Source organism: Prenolepis imparis, unplaced genomic scaffold, assembly GCF_030444845.1.
Source record: "Prenolepis imparis isolate NDT839.2.m4 unplaced genomic scaffold, iyPreImpa1.0 SCAF_1, whole genome shotgun sequence".
Classification (NCBI taxonomy): domain Eukaryota; kingdom Metazoa; phylum Arthropoda; class Insecta; order Hymenoptera; family Formicidae; genus Prenolepis; species Prenolepis imparis.
In genome coordinates, this window is record NW_028141159.1 from 4648502 (window position 1) to 4667652 (window position 19151).

General features: G+C 37.4%; 3 protein-coding genes across 5 annotated transcripts in view; 2 read left to right on the forward strand and 1 right to left on the reverse strand.

Annotated features, from left to right (window-relative positions):
* LOC145943004 (Fanconi anemia group J protein homolog) overlaps positions 1 to 16021 on the forward strand; it is a 43912-nt gene extending 27891 nt beyond the window's left edge. The window contains exons 4-15 of one of the 2 annotated variants that reach the window (XM_083050180.1): positions 6486 to 6521; positions 12815 to 12920; positions 12990 to 13088; positions 13149 to 13242; positions 13330 to 13539; positions 13751 to 13987; positions 14172 to 14462; positions 14581 to 14886; positions 14975 to 15307; positions 15396 to 15592; positions 15664 to 15715; positions 15798 to 16021. In XM_083050180.1, the coding sequence (XP_082906306.1) occupies positions 6486 to 6521; positions 12815 to 12920; positions 12990 to 13088; positions 13149 to 13242; positions 13330 to 13539; positions 13751 to 13987; positions 14172 to 14462; positions 14581 to 14886; positions 14975 to 15307; positions 15396 to 15592; positions 15664 to 15715; positions 15798 to 15905 (2069 nt within the window). In that variant the 3' untranslated portion in view covers positions 15906 to 16021. The remainder of the gene's footprint in view (positions 1 to 6485; positions 6522 to 12814; positions 12921 to 12989; positions 13089 to 13148; positions 13243 to 13329; positions 13540 to 13750; positions 13988 to 14171; positions 14463 to 14580; positions 14887 to 14974; positions 15308 to 15395; positions 15593 to 15663; positions 15716 to 15797) is intronic. The other variant, XM_083050184.1, reaches the window with a different exon arrangement.
* LOC145943034 (coiled-coil domain-containing protein 86) lies at positions 15945 to 16832 on the reverse strand. The gene is made up of 3 exons (XM_083050238.1): positions 16660 to 16832; positions 16207 to 16411; positions 15945 to 16124 (listed from the first exon to the last, which is right to left on the reverse strand). Exons 1-3 carry the CDS (start codon positions 16830 to 16832, stop codon positions 16044 to 16046), a joined length of 459 nt encoding a protein of 152 aa, XP_082906364.1. The 3' UTR covers positions 15945 to 16043.
* Positions 16833 to 16866: 34 nt separating this feature from the next.
* Positions 16867 to 18849, forward strand: LOC145943022 (co-chaperone protein HGH1 homolog). Of its 2 annotated transcripts, none has more exons than XM_083050218.1 (7): positions 16867 to 16982; positions 17042 to 17311; positions 17428 to 17662; positions 17746 to 17979; positions 18055 to 18339; positions 18419 to 18580; positions 18656 to 18849. In XM_083050218.1, the coding sequence occupies exons 2-7, from the start codon at positions 17227 to 17229 to the stop codon at positions 18759 to 18761; spliced, it is 1107 nt and encodes a 368-aa protein (XP_082906344.1). In that variant the 5' UTR covers positions 16867 to 16982; positions 17042 to 17226; the 3' UTR covers positions 18762 to 18849. The 2 variants fall into 2 exon arrangements, with proteins under 2 accessions (XP_082906344.1, XP_082906353.1); XM_083050227.1 differs by having other exon boundaries at positions 16867 to 16977.
* The last annotated feature ends 302 nt before the right edge of the window (positions 18850 to 19151 follow it).

A 19151-nucleotide genomic window follows, 5' to 3' on the forward strand; every position in this document is an offset into this window, starting at 1 on the left:
TCATCCGGTGACGTGGAGGGTGCGGTGGAGATGACGGGGAGGGATGAGGGATAGATGGTTGAGCCGGGGGTGGAACGGCTGGCTGGCGACATTATTAGACGCCCCCGGTGAGTCAGTGAACGAGCGACGGTGAGGGTTGGGGGGTGGGCGACGTCGACGGTGGTGCCGTGGGGTTGGATGGAGGGTAATGAGGAAAAAAGACGGTGTACGAGATGCTGCAGCGAGATATCGCGCGGTCGCTGCCGTTCCGCGCCGCGTAAAAAGGCACCTGCTTGCGCGAAGAAAGATGCAATTTTCGCGTGCGTCTACCTCCGCCGGAATATTAACTCGGCTTGCGGCGGAGAAAAAAGAGGGACGACGATGGCGAAGCACCGCGTCATCGTTGAAAGGATTTAGCCATCGAAAAATGAATGGTATTCTCGAGAAATATCATTAAAAGAGAAGGAAACTTATATATACATAATGAATACATTTATTTTATTAAACATCTTAAACTAATCTAAAAAAAAGGATTAAAGTTCTATAACCTCGATTTAGTTATACACACATGCAACCATAAAATATTTATATATGTAAAAATACTTCATATATATATATAAAAGGCTATTATATCTCTTCGACACATTTTACAATTTTCCTAGTTTGGCTCTCAACTAGGAAATAAGCTGGCATTAACTGAATTTCATCGACTAGTCGATAGTGATGTCTGCGGGAAGTGAGCAGCCTTCGAGCGCGCCAGCGGAGTTCTTATTCCCGAAATTAAACAGCGGCGGTTCATCCCCCCGGCTTCAGCCGGAGCTTTTATTTGATTCGCGATGCGACAGCCAAGATAGCCGGCGCGGCGCCGAGCGTGGTGCTTATCCGAGCTTCCTCGTGTTCGCGGATGCGGTCTGAAAGCTTTTTCGCCGCATAGGAAGAGGAAGAGGGATGAGGTGGAAGAGGGATGTGGCGGGGGACGGGACGTGGGGGCGAGCAGGCGGATGATGTTCCATCATGGGGAATGAAAATCAGGGACCCCCTCGGGGCTCGGAATTAAAATGGCTGTCACACGCAGCCGGGGGTTGTGCTCTTCCTGCGGAAAACCTCGGCGAGAGGAAGAGGTGGAAGAGGTGGAGAAGGCATGAAAGGCACTCATCCCCTTGCCATCCGCTTGCCACCCTTTAACCACCCTCCTCCAACTTCCCCGACATTTTTTTGTTACCTTATTCTCTCTTTCCCACCGGTTGACCTGTCTTTTTCTCTTTTTAATCCGTTTCTGCTCTTATCGGGCGCTTCTCTCGCTCATTTTCAAGACGACCTGTCGTCCACCGTTTGATCGACACCGATATTCGATCGTTCGCGGTAGCAGCTATCAGCGGTGGATAGAACGGTTATATCCGGCCGCTAGTTATTAAGACACGAGATCCCAAAAATTAAGTAGATATGTTGCGAACATCTTGGAAGGATAACTTGAGGCGGAAAAAATGATGTGATATATTCATTAATAATTTATAAAGCGCAATTTAGAAAAATGTTGTTAGAAATGTATTCAGACATCTTTGAATGAGAAAAATTTGTTTCTTATATCTATTATGACAGATACAAGACATAATTGTCAAAAATATATAATTTAACGACTAAAAGAACTAATAAACAATTCTTGAGAAATAATAATTTATTTTTCCATAGTAACCGATTAAATAAAATAAATAAATGTAGTCTCATAAATATTGTCGTCAATCGTCTGCAAAATTTTGTTATCATCTCTGCTTTAGAAGGGGACACCCGATATAACGTCATGTTTCCGTTGTAACTAGTTTCTGCGTCGTCGAACCAATCTTGCCAAGGGTGCGTAGCTTCTATACTGCTCCCTCTGGTACGGCCCCACCTTCCCGTTGGCCCCCGAGGGGATCGAAATTAAAATGACAATGAGGGCAGATCCGAAGGGTGGCTAAAAATGCGTACCCTTGCTATCGTCCAATCAGCAACGGATCCGACGACGCCATCGCGAACCTTCCCCCTTTCTGTCGTTTTCTTTTTTTCCTTCCTGCAGCCTTTCGCAGAGAAACGCCACGAAATGAAAGCGCTTAAAGCGCGATGATTCTTCAGCAAAATCTCCAACCCTTTCCGCCTCCCTTATTCGTAATTATTAGGGAAAGTTTTGTAGTAATCGGCCGAAATCGAAATCGCAGCGCGCTTTGTGTCGGTTTGTGTGACGGTTCTTATCGTCGAGAGTGATACGATATTCGTACAATGTGTGCGAAACGAGTGTTTCAGTAAAATCGATTAATATTTAAATTTAGCTCGGCTTATGCATCACGTGAAATGAATGGAAACTCACGTTATTTATATTCTCGTAATATCCTAAATCAAGTTTATTTATTTTAATCACTTAAGAAATATATTTCTAATGAATATATTTCTGTGATTAATGTTTTTTTAGATTTAAAGGAAGTGATTCTAATATTCTTTTAATTATTTCACAGAGCTTAGCTGTACATAATAGAATGTAGAAATGTATGTAGAATTTTAAAATCGTTAAAAATTCAAAAAATACATTGAAAAATGTATAATTATGCTCGGAAATGTACGCAAATATTTTTCAATCGTACAATGAAAACACAGCGACTGCGTAACGATCATACCTGTAACTATTGGTTTCTCACCTGGCGTGTTATTTCTATGAATATGACAACGTGATTTGTATTCGTATGAAATACTAATTTCGAAAAAATGTGATTTTTCGTGGTTTTCTATGAATATTACAGTTAAAATGCATTTCGCGACCACAAAATTTTTCGATGACACATTTCTCGGTTAATGTTTCATTTGGATTTATTTAAAGATGTTTTGGAACTCTATTCTATCGCACACATTTATTTAATATTTTATTTCAATATTTAATTTTAGTGTGATATTTTTTAGCTTATTATTAATTAACAAAGAAAATTCTGTAGATGTAATTAAAAACTAACAATTCTTGATCTATTAAAAAAATATTTAAAAATACATATCCGTACATTAGATATAGTTCTAAATCGACTTGGGTATATTTTTTAAAAATCTCATTGTCTCTCCCTCTCTCTTCGCCATCGCGCTGGCACGATTGAAGATGCAGGCGTAAGAAAAAAGCGTTCGCAAGTTGATGGAAGGAAGGGAGCGACGAGGGTGATACAGAACTAAGAACGAAAACGATATCTCGTCGGCACGTGCACGCGGTTAAAAAGGTTCACGAAGTTTTACCGTGCATTTCGTTGGCCGCGGCTTGGCAAAAGCGGAACCGGCTGTCGCGATACAGATCTGACCAATCATAAAGGCCGCACATATACACATATAACGGCCACTTTATTCATCCATCCAGGTCACGTAACGAACAAAGGCCGAAATTAGTCAGGTTCGTTATGCTTATTAATTGACTGACATTTCCGTCATATTATTGTGCGATGAATCGAAAGCTGCTCTCTTGTAAAGCCCTCGATAAAACAGGCCGCGCTCCTTTACGCACACGATTATTTTGCTGTAGGACGTTTCATTGATGACAAAAGTCAACGATCTGTGTGTGTGTGTGTGTGTGTGTGTGTATGTGTATGAAAAAGACGTGTCGATACAGATGTTTTCCGCAGTTAGATTCAGACTTGTGATTTAGAAATACATGATAAGAACTAATGTATAACAGTCTCGAAGCTTAATGGGGAAGTATATTAAAAAACTTTGTTTTCTAAAAATTGTCTCTCTCCGTGAAAAGAACTTATTATTTTCATCATACTTTGATTTGAAAGTAAGTCGAATTTATCACAAAAACGGAGGAAATGAAGAGAAATGAGCATCATTTGATCAGTCCATTTCGTACAAAACGAATCTCAAAGGAAGAATCATGCTTGGAATAATTACGATATTTCTGTGAAACCTTGGAAAGATGTTTATTTCTTCAGAAATAATTATATATTATACATAGGATGTTTTGTAAAAAATATATAATAGTGTTTTTTCGAAAGCTTTGATTTTGAAGAAATCTAGGAAATAAACTTGTCCAAAGCTCGAATACGAGGCGATACATCACGCGATGTTTCGCGATAATTACATATACGGATATTAATTACTAGCTAGCATAGTTTTTATTAACGATGATACAGCTGAAGAAAGAAATGAGAATACAAAGCGATGGAAAAACGGCAGAATGATACGAGCAGAATGAATAAGAGAAAATGAAGCGCAGATGAAATGCAAGATGCGACCCGAGTGAATCGTAGAAAAATTGCACGCAAATGAGAAGTTTTTCATATAACGTATGTTAACGTATAAAAGGCTCAAAAAGATATGACGTTACATACGGTATCTATTCTCTGCATGCTCAAAGAGAAAGCATTCACGTATAAAAATCTCTTTTTCATATGCGTGGCGAACTGTTTATTACGTCTAAATATTCTTTATTTATATCGTTAACTTGCAACAAATATTTGAAATGTATATTTCAAATTTCCCTATTATTATTTTTAATGAAGAGTTATTTACGGCGCGGAAAGGCTAGCTGATTATGAATTATTGTTTTCCTTATTGCATGTGCAAAGTATGTTTCCATAACTTTTATGCACAACGCATAATACATATAGTCATTTTTAAAAAGTACCATCCTTCGATGTTCACGATATACTATTCTCTCTAATTCCGTTCTCATTAAATGTAAACGATCGAACTACGCGTTCTAAAAAATAAAATTACATTTTACATGTATTATAAATATATACATACATCTATACTTAAAAAAAATTTTTTTTACACGCATATAAATACAATTTTTTTCTCTCGTTTAAATAGTAAAAGTCCGCATGCGTGGTTACATGTTTTATTTTATTTCTATACACGCGATAATTTTGTGCAGCACTTCGAATGTGTCGGAAACCGGCATTCTATGAACGCGCGACGTTGTGCTTCGCGTATATTCATTTTATGCACCCCTCGCGAGAAATCGATTGAAAATGGCGACCGGCCGATCCTGGTAAAAAGGGTGAAGGGCGCACGTGGTTAAGCTCAGGGATTTCTTAATGATGCCGTCTCGTTGCTGACGCCGCGCCGGCTCACTCTTATGTTTATCCTCCGCTAAGGGACGACACATATGAAAGAGGAGGGGGCGTATCGGTGCCGACGTGCAGCTGCGCCTTGTATGATACACCTATATCCTTACGCAGGGTGGTAGGTTATATCGACGAGGGAATAATGCCACGGGGGTGCCGGAACGATTTCATTACACGGCTTCCCGAGGGATAATATCCCGGGATATCTCTCCGCGGTCGACCCCAACGGGGGTGAAATTCCGTGCCACCGACCCACCTCGTATGAAAGATGAACCCTCCGTGTGGCGGCCCTATACTGGAGGAGCATCACCCTGAGCAACCCCTTTGGAGAGAGAACGCGTACGGAACGGGCAAGGGAGGAAATTGCTGCAACCGACCACACTGGGGTAAAGGGATCGCCATGCGGCGACAGAAAATGGCCGATGGCTTCGTGGCGATCGCAAATACGAAGGCGCTGTTTTAATAACGGCACGGAAACAACGGGTTACGTCGTTTCTGACTCTTGTCTATGTATTCTCTCTCGAAGCTATAGAAAAAGCGATGTACGGCGAACTCAACAATACGCAACGAATGTTGTATGTTTCCAGCTCTTTTGTTCCTAGATATGAGATTTTTAAGGGTAAAAGATGAGAAATTTACTGAAAACACTGCAACAGCTTTATTTTTATACGAATCACATTATTATCTCTCTTTATCAAATAAATGCTGAAAACAGTTTCACCGAGAGATGATCGACGTCTCACGTATTTTTTCCTTTTCTTTTTTTTATGTCGGCACCCTTTGAAGCTGTCATACACACACGAATTCGTTTAGTACGGTGCCATTATATCGCTCGCGCACATTGCGATTAGTATTTAATGCGCACATTGTATGAGAAAGGGTCCTTTTCCCGTATCAGATGCGGGGCGGGCCTTAAACTAGTTATTAGACCGCTGACAGGCCCATATAATCCGACTGCCTCTCGTGATGTACAGAACGAAAAATATAATGCCTATTAGCGAGGATCTTTTCAGCGTGATCCGCGTTGCCCTCGACGAAATTTTTTCTTTGCCTTTATTTCCTTTTTCCACGCATCGGCCGCGCGTTGGTTCGCGCGCGGTAATTTTCATCATTTTCTCCCTATTTGCATCTTGCTTCAAACTCATATCGATAGTCACTTGACTGACGGTACAATAGATTAAAAGTTATTTCTCCCATATATAATCTATCGACATTGACATATCCAAATAAATTATTGATTGAACAGAGTAGACAAATATACAGTTGATGGAATGTATTTGTGATGCAACATATTTACTATTGTTGCTCATTTATTTATCTCTCTTGGTGGTTTTTGAAATTTAATAATTTGGAATTGTAACATTTTATAAAAGAACCGATTTTTTGTTAAGAATTTCTGTCAGTTTTTGATAAATAAAAATTTTTCTGTTTCAGAGAACTTGCGGAAAGAGAGCAATGGAATAGATGTAGGTGAGTTAAAAATCGGAAAAATACTTTCCTTTTTAATATTCGATATATTCCTCCGAAAAAAATGTCACTCTTGTTAAATATTTACCTTTCATCTCTGTTACATTTAAAAAACGCATCGGTTATAATAACGTATTTATTAATGAACACGTTACCAAGTTAGACTGTTGAGAGAAAGATTTCTCTCAGTTTTACATGGTTTAATGGATACATTGTATCTCGAACGAAACGAAACGTTGCGCGAACGTTCCAGGTGTCTGCCCACATTGTACGTGGCGATACTCGAAAAGAGAGTATTGTATAATTTGAGTCATTCGAGCGCGAAGACCCGCCGCAGTTATATTTAATATAGCATCCCGGTCTGTGCTAACATCTGTCTATAAAAATGGCGCATTTCTTTATCAAGTACGAAAAGAACATTCTCGAGAACTTTTTATATAAGAGCGTAAAGAATGTATTCACAGAATCAATATATTTTAAAAGATACCATTCAGTTAATGGATAACATTAATATTTTGCAAAATTCTAAACTGACTTTTAACCTTATTTTTATTAGCAAGAATGCTCGCTCGCGACAGCTTTGCACATAGGATATATATAATATATATAAAAAAATTTTTACTCCCTCTCTCCGAATAGTACTTTTTTTCTCTTTCGAAGATTTAAGATAAGTTTCTTTATCTATAAAAGTTAAATTCTCTATCTATAAAAGTTCTCTATCTAAGTTTCCCTATCTATAAAATATAACAATATCGCGAAGAATGGCAATTTCAGTTCTCCGCGCTTTAACTGGTAATGAATAATTTTTACAATTCTCGACAACATAATGAATTACAAAAGTGATTTAACGGTGCATCGTAATGCAGCCTATAGTTTTCGGTTCATTAGCGATCATGCAACCGCATGCGGATTTGCTTCGGTGAAAATTACTGCACATCCTGGTACAATCAACTCATATATTATTTGTAAATTATGGTTAATGATTATTATTATCTTCGATTGAAATGTAACTAATGTTACATTTGCAACACTAATGTGCTGTTCATATTATTCATGAACCCTTGAAATAATATCACCGCGTGTGGCCGGCTCGCACATCTCAACGTGATCAAATGTATCGAACTGACGTAATGATATTCAATAACGGAATCATTTACTCTTTGGTTAACGTAATTTTGCAATTGTCGCGCGTGAATTTTCGCTAATTATATTTCGATATATATTTTTCGAAAAATCAAAACAATAATAACACGGATATGCGGTATTATCTCTTTTTTTTCTATCTATATAAAGAAAATTAAAAGAAGGAGTTTGAACTTGGGTAGAAGGTATCAAGTACTTTCGCAGCATGAATATTTGCAGCTGTAGTAAATATTTTGTTATTCTCGCTGGGCTTTCGACGGTGAATAGTTGGCGTAGAAGCGCTCGACGAAATATATTTTCTCTCGACTTCCGTCCATTACGCAACCTCGAAAGACCATCGATGCGACCTATCGGCGGTAACATTACCGACTATGCAGTCTCCATCGCCGCTGCCGTTGTCGCAACCCCATATTGCACCCCCGCGAGGGACGCGTTCAGGGGTTGCGCGGCAGCGCGGTAGGGTGGGTAATGTCGGGAAATGCAGCTAACGAAGTTTACGAAGACACTTAACGGAATTACGCCCTCGCTCGCAATGGTCCCCTTCATCGTCTCGTCGCCCCCGCGCGCGCGTGCGTCATCTCGCCAACTTCCAAGCGTCCCTTTACACTTTTCCGGCGACAGGGAGGTCGCGTTAATTACCGGCAGAGGCAGGAAGCCGGGGAAACGGTGGCGAGACATCCCGTCCTCGACGCGGTGCGTCGTTGACGCACGGCGATGGTTACGAAAGTCGGCTATGGGGGTGGATGACGGAGAACGGCGAGGGGGTGCGCGAGGCGGTGGAGCCGGGAAGGGGTGGGTTTGCGCCGAAGAAGGGTGTTATTGACATGGTGAGTGTCGTCGGCCATCTTGGGCCGCAGCAGTCTCCCCGCCGCCGTTCACCACCTCCATCACCACCACCTCCTCCTCCTCCTCCTCCTCCTCCTCCTCCTCCTCCTCTTCCTCCACCACCTCCTCGTCGTTTTCCTGTTCCTCCCGCCGCCACCATTCATCGCATTCACTCTGCTCCCCATCGCGTCCGAAGGACATCCTTGTGTCCCCTTGTGCCGAGTGACATTCGGGCTGCGTACCCAGCCTAACCTGCCCGGCGGACGCCCTGGGCCACCCTTTTCGACCAACCCCGGCAACGAGCTGCGAGGGTCCCGGGGGCTGCTTGTCGCCATGGCGACCAAACCCTCGCCCAATCCCCTCAACCAAACGCCGATTCCCTATCCCTCGGAACTTCGCTATCCTCTTCCGCCACCCCTTTCTCGTCGCGCGCGTCGTTTGCGCTGCCGTTCTCATCGCCAAAGAGACGAGTCTTTCGATATTCTCATGCGCTTCTCTTTGACAGCTCTCTACGATCCTCGCCTCTTTCTCATCATACTCTCTTTGTTTCCTTACTTCGCTTCTCTTCTCCACTTTTTTCCCTCCTTCTCTCTTCATCTTCTTCGTCAGATAATTAAATGCCAATCCTCGTCTTTTTTTGGAATTTGTGTTATGTTGTCTTTTATCCTCGTTCGTTATAATTTATTCTTAACAATATTTTGTATTCTTCATGGATGAATCTCATACTGTCTCCTCTTCCCTTTAATATTTTCGTTTTTGCGATTTTACTTTCTGTTTTTATGTAGTCGTCACGATATAGTTTTTTCCAGTGTTTTCTCTTGTTTTCCATTCTCGAGTATATCATATTGTTTTAATAATTTTAATTATTTTAAATGAAGAAAATATCGTGTTTTTATATCAACTTGTAAAATTGCGTTTTTATATTTTGCATAATAAATATAATGTGAAATATATAGTCTCACCATATTTTTCAAAGGATTTAATATTTCGAGAATATACGGTTCTTTTCCAGCTATGAAAATTTTTACGAATCTACTGTTACGAAATTTTAAAACCCTTAGTTCTCTCTAAATCACGTTATATATTCTAAGCTAGCACAATTTATCTATGTAACATCAACTCCGATAAAAATCTGGTATCCGATATTGATAATCAATTTATACGTAATAGAAGGTTAATAATCTCCCTATGTTAATTAAAAAGAGCATAGGTGTTTAAAATGCTTGCTGAACATAACTTGCTTAAAATGTGAGTTGCGGTTTCATTATTACACAAATTTGATGGCCCGCGTCGAAAGCTCGTTGCAAAAAATGCTGGACGGAATTTAGGATTGGTTAGATCGGTGTGGCGGCATTAATACCGCTAATTATATCGAGAAGACTCGATCTCTCGGAGGCTCCGTCCGCGTTCTTCCTTTTGTCCGGAGATCCTTTATCAAACATTCTCGAAGGCACAAAGTTGCTCCCCTGTTACACGGAATTGGCGGATATTAGAAAGGACTTCGCCCCAGCTTTTGTCTCGTTCGGCCACAAAGTTTCGCGAAGCACCACAATCCCGACCAATTAGCGACGATTTCCTAAAATCAAACCGTAACCGCGAGCTAATTGGCACTTGACATTCAACCCACTCTCTTCTCTGTCGCGAGAAACTCTTAAACCTTAATCATCGATGACAAATACTCGAATTAATTGTATATCTCAATTAAAGGAGTCCTCGGTCTTTGAGAAGGTTTTCGGTGAATACTTTGAATTTCATTTCATCATTGTAGAACTCGTGATAAAGAGCACGATCTTTAATTTTATCTACGCTTACACTCACAATACAAACATGTTTGCAAGTTTAGCGAAACTTTTATTTAAATTTTAAATGATGTCGAGTGTCAGAAGTATCTCTCTCTTTTAGAAAATCAATAAGATTAACAAATGTAATAGCAACATCAAAAGAATTATATTTACAGAGAGAGAACTCGCTATTGTCCACGCAAAAATTTGTAGCATCTTAACTATCTGATAGATCGCAGATTATGTATCCATGGTACAAAATACTTGATATTAGGAGCAAAGTCTCGACATTTCGATAGCGTTTGAGTTATCTTGAGTATTCTTGGGTTCCGAGACGTGACGGAGCATTTGAATGAACTCGGTGACTCGGAGACCGCGTTCACCATGCAGCTGCATTGCGGCAAAACAGTAGACGCTTGTCATCGGAGACGACGATCCGGTGGGCGACGTATCGGAATGCAATTCCGCAAATGCGCAACGTGGTTCCATTCATTGGCCGTCGCTGCGGCCAGCTGCGGCTTTAAAATACCGCTCACGGGGGCGAACGTGGGTGATCGCCGAATGACAACGATTCGATTAATTAATGCCGGTGGAAGTGCCGCATCGGTCTCGTACATCGGTCGACGATAGGACCGGAAGTGCGTGTTGCGCGAAAAAAAAAAAAAGGAAGAATCGCGGTCTTTATGTACGCGGGATCAACTGTTTATTCAGCACATAGTGAAAACGAGAGAAAGGGGAGAAAGAAATAGAACGAGAGTACAGCGGGTGGCGGGGGGAGGAGAAGAACCTGACGGGGGTAGGAGGGAATGCAACAGCAAGCGCGAGTGATCGACGTGAAACGAGTTCATTCATGCTTGGATGTTGTAATTCTGAATGGACTCGTGGAATGGATCGAAGTTGCGCGATTAGATTAGGACCACCGCGTGGGCTGATTGGATATTTTTCATTTAGATGAAGATACGAGTAGTTTCCTTTGAAGAGGATGATGTATATATTTATTTTTGCTGCAAAATGTCCCTCTTTCGTATTCACGCGTTTAGTTAAATGTAATCCTGCGATTCTCGGCTCTTCAATAATATTATCGAATATGATTTTTGCAATGTAGATGTTGCAATCGAAGGATTATATTTAAAATTAAAAATTTAATAGTTTTTTCATGCATTAAAAATTTAAACTCGTACAATGTTCCTTCAGATTAAACTCGGCAGATTAAATCCAACATTGTTCAATGATCCGCGTCAAAATCCAGGCTTGTCAGCAAGGTTAAAAGGGCGTCTCTCTGTCTCTCAAGGGTGCGATAACTTTTAGCGTCGACTGTATCGCTGGATGATATATCCCCCGGGGGTTTTCTCCCCTTGGGTGTTGGGGTGTGTTTCGTTGCCTAGCAACGACACCCTCGAAGTCCGCTCTCTGATTGGTCCCGTCTCGCTTTTCCTGTCTTAGCCTCTCTTCTCACCCTGTCGCCAATCAGGCCCCCTTGCTCATACTACCGTATCCACCCTATGCCCTCGCCAATGGAAACCGTCGTCCTCGGGGCGAAGTGCACACACGGACGCGTGTGCAAAAAAAAAGAGAAAAAGAAAAAAACACTCTGCTATGCGTCCACACGAACGGAGAACGCGAGGAATTAGAGGTAATTCGGTGCAATGGTGCAACATCGATATAACACATGTACATAATTGTGTACAAGTACACGTGACGAAGCGTTATAATATTAGCTCGAATAAATAATATGATAGAGATTTATCTTTCATTATTTTCGATATAACGTATCATCATCATGAGAAAAATATAAAACCTCTAAAGCTCACGATTATACTCATTTGATCAAATTTGACTTTTTACTTTTACGGATAATATTCCATAATAATATATATCATTATTATTATTTTATTTATATATTTTTTCTTTTAATAAATGAAAAGCTAGAAGCGTATAATTTATATATTTTCGGTGTCATCGAGAAACGTTTTGGATGATAAAATTAAGTTCGCAGAATAAATGCTCGGGATCTTATTTGCCATAGATTTGTTCTGTAAATCCGATTACGAATAAACAGCCATTTCATCGCGGCTCTCGATGTCATTGAGAGTCATTTCTATTTTTACGACTTCGTAAATTGTACGAAAGGATTAAAAGCGATTCTACTGGCTTCCTTTTCAATGCCTTCTTCGAGTAGCTGGCTTGTTGTCGAAGCTGCGCAGCACTGCGAGAGGATTAAACCTTCCTATTGATCCCGTTCAATGGATTCATGCCCTTTCACGTGCCAGCATTCGTAATGTTTTGACATTCTTTGCGCTCGTCCCTTCAAATTCTTTCTTGCTTTCTTCTCTTCTACGTTAGAAATATATCTTTTTATATTTTCAATTTGATAACGAATAATAAAATCATTTTCACGACGTAATACAGACAAAATTATTTATTTTAAGGACATATATATCTTATAATTATATATATAATTTATCATAATCTCGCAATACGTTGAAGAATTTTTATTAATGCAGTAAATTAATAATTGCTATATTTATTTAACATTTGTATATTTAGCAGGGAGTTCGTGCTCCTGCGATGAGGATTTAGACGATAATTTCTTCTTAAATTCATCTCAATACTTTGACGAAGAATGGTGCGATAAAGTTTTGAACAAAGCCAAGTAAGTGCATCGAATTAGCGTTTCGAGCGCGTTGTACAAGGATAAATAGTGTAATTCATTACTTTGTAGATCGCAGAAAGTTCCAAAAATATATTATGGAACGCGAACGCACAAACAAATCGAGCAAGTAGTGAGAGAATTGAAGAAGACCGTTTACAAGCATAAAAGGTAAAAAAATCACGCAAAGTATTACTTTATAAAATGGACGTACAATGAGTGAGTTTTCAGAATGACTATATTGAGCAGTCGAAAACATACGTGCATTCAAAATACCAATAAGAACAAGGACGAATTGTGTAACGAGTTACTCGACCCATTAAAGGTGTTATATTGCTTTTTCGCATGCAGAAAATTAAATTAAAGATTTAATAATTATGTAACGGGATATATTATTTTTCTTTGCGCGCAGTTTAACAAATGTCCATATTATGATGAACAAAGTAAAAAAAAGATGACATGGTTTAGCAAGCTAGGAACGCCTTGGGATATAGAAGATTTAGTTTCATTGGGTAGAGATATTGAGATCTGTCCATATTTTGGCGCGAGATCTTTGATGGCCGAGGCGGAAATCATCTTCTGTCCTTACAATTATATTGTGAACCCAAGTATCCGCGAGAGCGTAAGCACATAGCAAATAATTATCAATCAAGTATTTGGAAGCATTCTAGATACGAATAATTAGAGAAAAAGTGCTGTCTTTTCATTGTTACAATATATTTTAAATCTTTTTATTTTAAAACAGCATCGATTGTTTTTACTTTGTTTTGGTGCTATTATATTGTATATGTATAAACATGTCACAGAATAAACCATATAATTAAAACATGCAGATGCAGATTAATCTGAAAGGCAATATTGTAATCCTCGATGAAGCTCATAATATTGAGGATGTTTGTCGAGCTGCTGCCAGTGTGGAGTTCAGAGATGATGAACTTGAGATCGCTGCCCACGATTGCGAATACGTTTCGTACAAATATCGCAATCACGATCGCGAGAATTATATCACCATTCAGAAATATCTCAATGATATCATAAAATTCCTGGGAACTATTGATGTTAAACAGAATGTGAGCGTATATATTTATTAAGCAATTAATTACATTGCGTTTATATTATAATTTTATGTATCATCATAAATCATTTATTACGATAAAAGAATTGATAATTTGGATATTAATCGACTTTGTGAATTATTGTAATTGATATTTTTACCTATGTAATAAATATTGTAATAAAACATATATATTTCAGGTCAATGATTATTGGCTCGGTGCCGAATTTCTGGTGTTGCTCGATATGAATAATATTGGGAGTGCGAGATTTCCCGAGTTTCACTATGCTAGCAAGATGGCTATTCAGGATTTCGAGAAAGTGAAACAAGAGCAATCATCTCGTCCTGATAAAACAATTCGTATTATTTCGCGCGAGACTAAGAAAATTTTAGAGCATCTCTGCTTCGTAATACAGATGCTCACATCAGATATTTCTGTTAACGATTATAGAGTATGTGTCACAGAAAGTATGGAACCTTCTAAGAGGCGTGTAAGTTTATATATATATATATATATATATATATATATATATATATATGAATAGTTTTGTCATTATAATCTATTTAACATTATATGTCGAATGTTGTATAACAATTATTTTCTATTAGATACCCGAAGATGTTTGGATTTCGACGAAGAAGAAGAAACCAGCACGAATTTTGAAACTGTTATGTATGAATCCCGCTATAATCTTCGCACCTTTAGCCCGCACCGCCCGCTCTGTGATACTTGCTTCGGGTACTCTTACGCCGATTACGTCGTTCCAAAGCGAACTTGGCACGCGATTCTCACATATAGTTAATCCTGATCACATCATATCGAAGGAGCAAGTGTATGTGAGATGTATACCACGTGGGCCGAATGGAAAAACCTTGATGGCTAACTTTGAACATGTGAATTCCTGGAATTTTCAGGTAAAATAAAAATTGTTTCTCTTCTCTTCGCTTGAACATATTATGAAACTCGGTTAAAATTGTATTGAAATTTCTTTTAATGTGACAGGACGAACTTGGTAGTCTGATCCTTCAAGTGTGTGACGCAGTGCCATATGGTGTGCTATGCTTTTTTTCATCTTACACCGTAATGAAAATGGTACACGATAGATGGAAGAGTAATGGCACATGGAAAAAACTCATGGAATTGAAAGAAATTTTTGTGGAAACGAAAAATAATGAGGATATGCATACGATGATGAAAGATTATCGCAATGTAATTGAGGAATCATCGTCTAAATCCATTAATGTGGCATCCGGAGCTATCTTATTTGCAGTTTTCAGAGGAAAAGTGGCGGAAGGAATCGATTTTAGCGATAACGAGGCTCGATGCGTACTAGCGGTAACATTTTTTATTTCATAGTGATTTTACATATCTACGCATATGTTTATGCACATGCCGCACAAGTGTATAATATACTTTTTATTAGGTCGGTATACCGTATAAAAATAAAACCGATGTATCTCTCTCTATGAAGATGAACTATAATGACTCGAACAAGTCCAAAGGTTTCTTGTCTGGTTCAGAATGGTATACTGTAGATGCGTTTAGAGCATCAAACCAGGCACTAGGCCGTTGTATTAGGCATAAAAATGATTGGGGTGCAGTGTTACTGGTGGATGAAAGGTATGTAAAAGTAAGATGAAGTATAAAATGTAAGAATAAAAATAAAGTTCTTACTAAAATAATTTGTGTAGATATCAGGACCAACGTAGAATTAACTATTTACCAAAGTGGATTAGAACAAAAGTAAGTCACTCTACTATAAAAATATTAATAAACTATTAGACTATATTTATATATATTGCATAAATTTATATTCATATTGCAGTGGTTACATAACGGAAATTATGATCTGCAAACAGAACTTGAAGATTTTGTAGCAATACAAGTCGCACGTGAAAAATCAGAAAAATGTATCAAATCTGAAGAAGATTGACTTTTTTTTAAAAAAAAATATATAAAGGAATCTAATATACTAGAGATTAAAAATATTTTTATTGAGAATAATTTAACAAACAATAGTATTTTTATATTTGATTCAATGTCTTATTCATGTTTTTTTTTTATGTTAATATTACATGTTAATAGTGTCTCTCTTTTCAATCATTCTTAACTGCTTCTTTTTCATTCTTTTTATTTTTGCAGGATTTTTAATCTGAAAATGACAGTAAAATGAGATTATAATATACACATAAAAATATATGCTATATTTTGTAAACAATCTTATTTTTACTTACAACTTGTACAATTTCATTCTTCTTTCGATTCTCTTCTGCTCTCCTCAAATTCTCTCTTCTTCGTTCCTTCTTAGTCTCTTTTTCTGCTTGTTTTTGTGCCTTGATTTCTCTTGACATTTCTTTAACACGTTTCAGATCTTCTCTCAACTTTTGTTTTTTAGCTAGTGACAATCGGATCCCACGTGTTTTAATTATCGAAGAAAACCTGCAAATAAGTACATTTGCATTATTTTATTTATACGTTTCTTATGTTTTGTTGAATAATGTAATTAATAAGTATAGAAATATAGAAATATAGAAATAAGAAAATTTAGTATCTAGTTAGCAAATATAAATTAGACAACAATAAATTATTATGTTATTTCACAAGGATTTAAGGATTATGTCCAATTCTTTATTTCACATATATTTTATTTATATAAAATTTTTCAACGAGAACTAAATATAACTTACTTTGTTTTTTCTTCTTTCCATATCCTGCCGGATTTTGGTTTGCCTCTTGGAATATATTGTTTCTCACGTCTCTCGCTACTAGATGAAGAATTTAATACATCTTTAGTCTGCTCTGGCGTCGCACTTTTGTTTAATACATCTTCCATGCGCGTTATTTTTTCTCCACTCTCCATAATTCAAAAACGTTAATAAAACGTGCAGTCAAAATGTATTTATTCCTCCTGTGTAAACAATTTTTATAGGTTATTTCATCACATGGCATGTCGCATAGAAACGGAGAAATATCGAAGCAGGAGCCAGGCAGACTGCATTACCCAAGTAAAGTAAGATATAGCTTTGTATATTCGTATCAACAGTGTGTAAATTCTAACTTTTATTACAGATGATGCTGACGTAAAAAAAAGATTCATTCATAAAATTTGTGTACTATACATGTATATTAGAGAAGGGGGCTCGTGTCATGTGTACATTTATGCACGTGTATTTTAAATAAACACTGTTTTTTAAAAGTTAAAATTATTGGAATTTAATAATTGTAAAATTAAACGCACGCGTTGAGCTATAATAATGGAATCTTTACAAGGAATGTCTCAATATTTATGTCGTAATGCACGATTGGACTTGAAAGCCATTGCATTGAAATATGTACTCGGTATGTATTCGCATATTTTAATTACATAAATATTTTGCGTGTAAAATATATCATATAAATATAGTTTATGTAATATTTTTTGGTTTATGTAAAAGGATAATCATTTATATATGTAGGTACAACAGCAACTGCCGATGGTCGTGAATTACTGTTGAAGCTACCAGAAATATTAAAACAGCTTGTTATTCTCATGCAAGATTCTTCCGATCCTATTAGAAAGGATGCTGCACTGACATTAGTAAATATTACTGGAGATGAATCAGGAACCAACACAATGCTGATTATCTCGGAGTCAAGCAATTCAATAAAGGAACAGGAATACAGTCTGAATTTAATAGAAGTTTGTATGAGGTAAACATAATTGTATATAGTTGCCGTTCATTGTTTCTGTGTACGTAAATATATTAAGATGTTTTATAAATTATTTTTTGCAGGATTATAATGAATAAATCCAGCACTTTGGCGGATCCATGTTGCATGATACTTTCCAATATGACTAGACCGCTTTATTTAGTGGATAGAATCATAACACTCGTTGAACAAAGTGGTTATACCTGGGATGCAATAGTAGCTGCGTTTACTGCTAAACAGTATAATACTGCAGGTGCTAAATTACACTATCTTGGACCTGTTTTTAGCAATCTCAGTCAATCATCGCATATAAGAAGGTATTTTAATAAGATTTTAATATGATTAGTTTTGAATTTTAATTAATTGTATTTCACTCATGTATTTTGTTGCAGATATTTGATGGATCGAGATCGCTGTGTTATACAACGGTTTCTTTCATTCACAGAATATTCTGATAGTATAATCAGACGAGGCGGTGTTATTGGTACTTTGAAAAATTGTACATTTGACACGGAAAATCATGAATGGTTACTGAGTCCGGAAGTGGATTTATTATCATATTTATTGTTGCCGCTTGCTGGCCCAGAAGAGTTCGACGATGAAGATAATGATAAATTGCCAATTAACTTGCAATATCTTCCCGAAATAAAGACTCGAGAACTTGATCCGGATATAAGGTTAATCATAAGTCAGTCGACACATTTTACGAGCAATGCCAAAGCACTTACTAATAATATTATATTATTGTTATTCTAGACTTATGCTCTTAGAAGCATTAAACCAACTTTGCGCAACAAAAGTGGCGAGAGAAATATTGAGGGAAAAGAATACATATATTATACTTCGAGAACTTCACAAGTGGGAAAAAGACCAGAGTTGTTTATTAGCATGTGAAAATGTCGTGGATATCTTGATAAAGTAAATGTTTGAATAAGTCTTTTACTTCTGCTTTGTGACTTTCTTTTGTATAACAGAAATATGTATTTGTTCCAGAACCGAGGAAGAAATCGGCTTAGATAACTTGAAGGAAATAGATGTACCATCCGAGTATGCGGAAAAGTTTTGTAAGATAAGTAAAGACTTTATTAACAGTACATAGTGCAAAAGTTGATATAAATATATATATACTATTTTGTAAATATTGCACAACAATACACAATTACAACAATAAACATACATTACATGTATACTATCTAACGAAAATGTATTAGAAAAATTCATAACACATTCGACTCTATATCATACTTCTCATCATACATATTGCACTGCCCCATTTTAATAATAAGCTATCAGGTTCAACACGTAGCAAAAAATATCCAATAACTTGATCTTTCGCATATAAATAATCGTAGATCTTTGAAATTGGATAAAAGCACATAAATAATTCGTATATTTCCTGTAACTTAAACACTAATGATGAAACAGGTACGAGTAAGTAGTTGCATATCATATAATATTTATTCGAAATACGACTAACAGAATCACGATA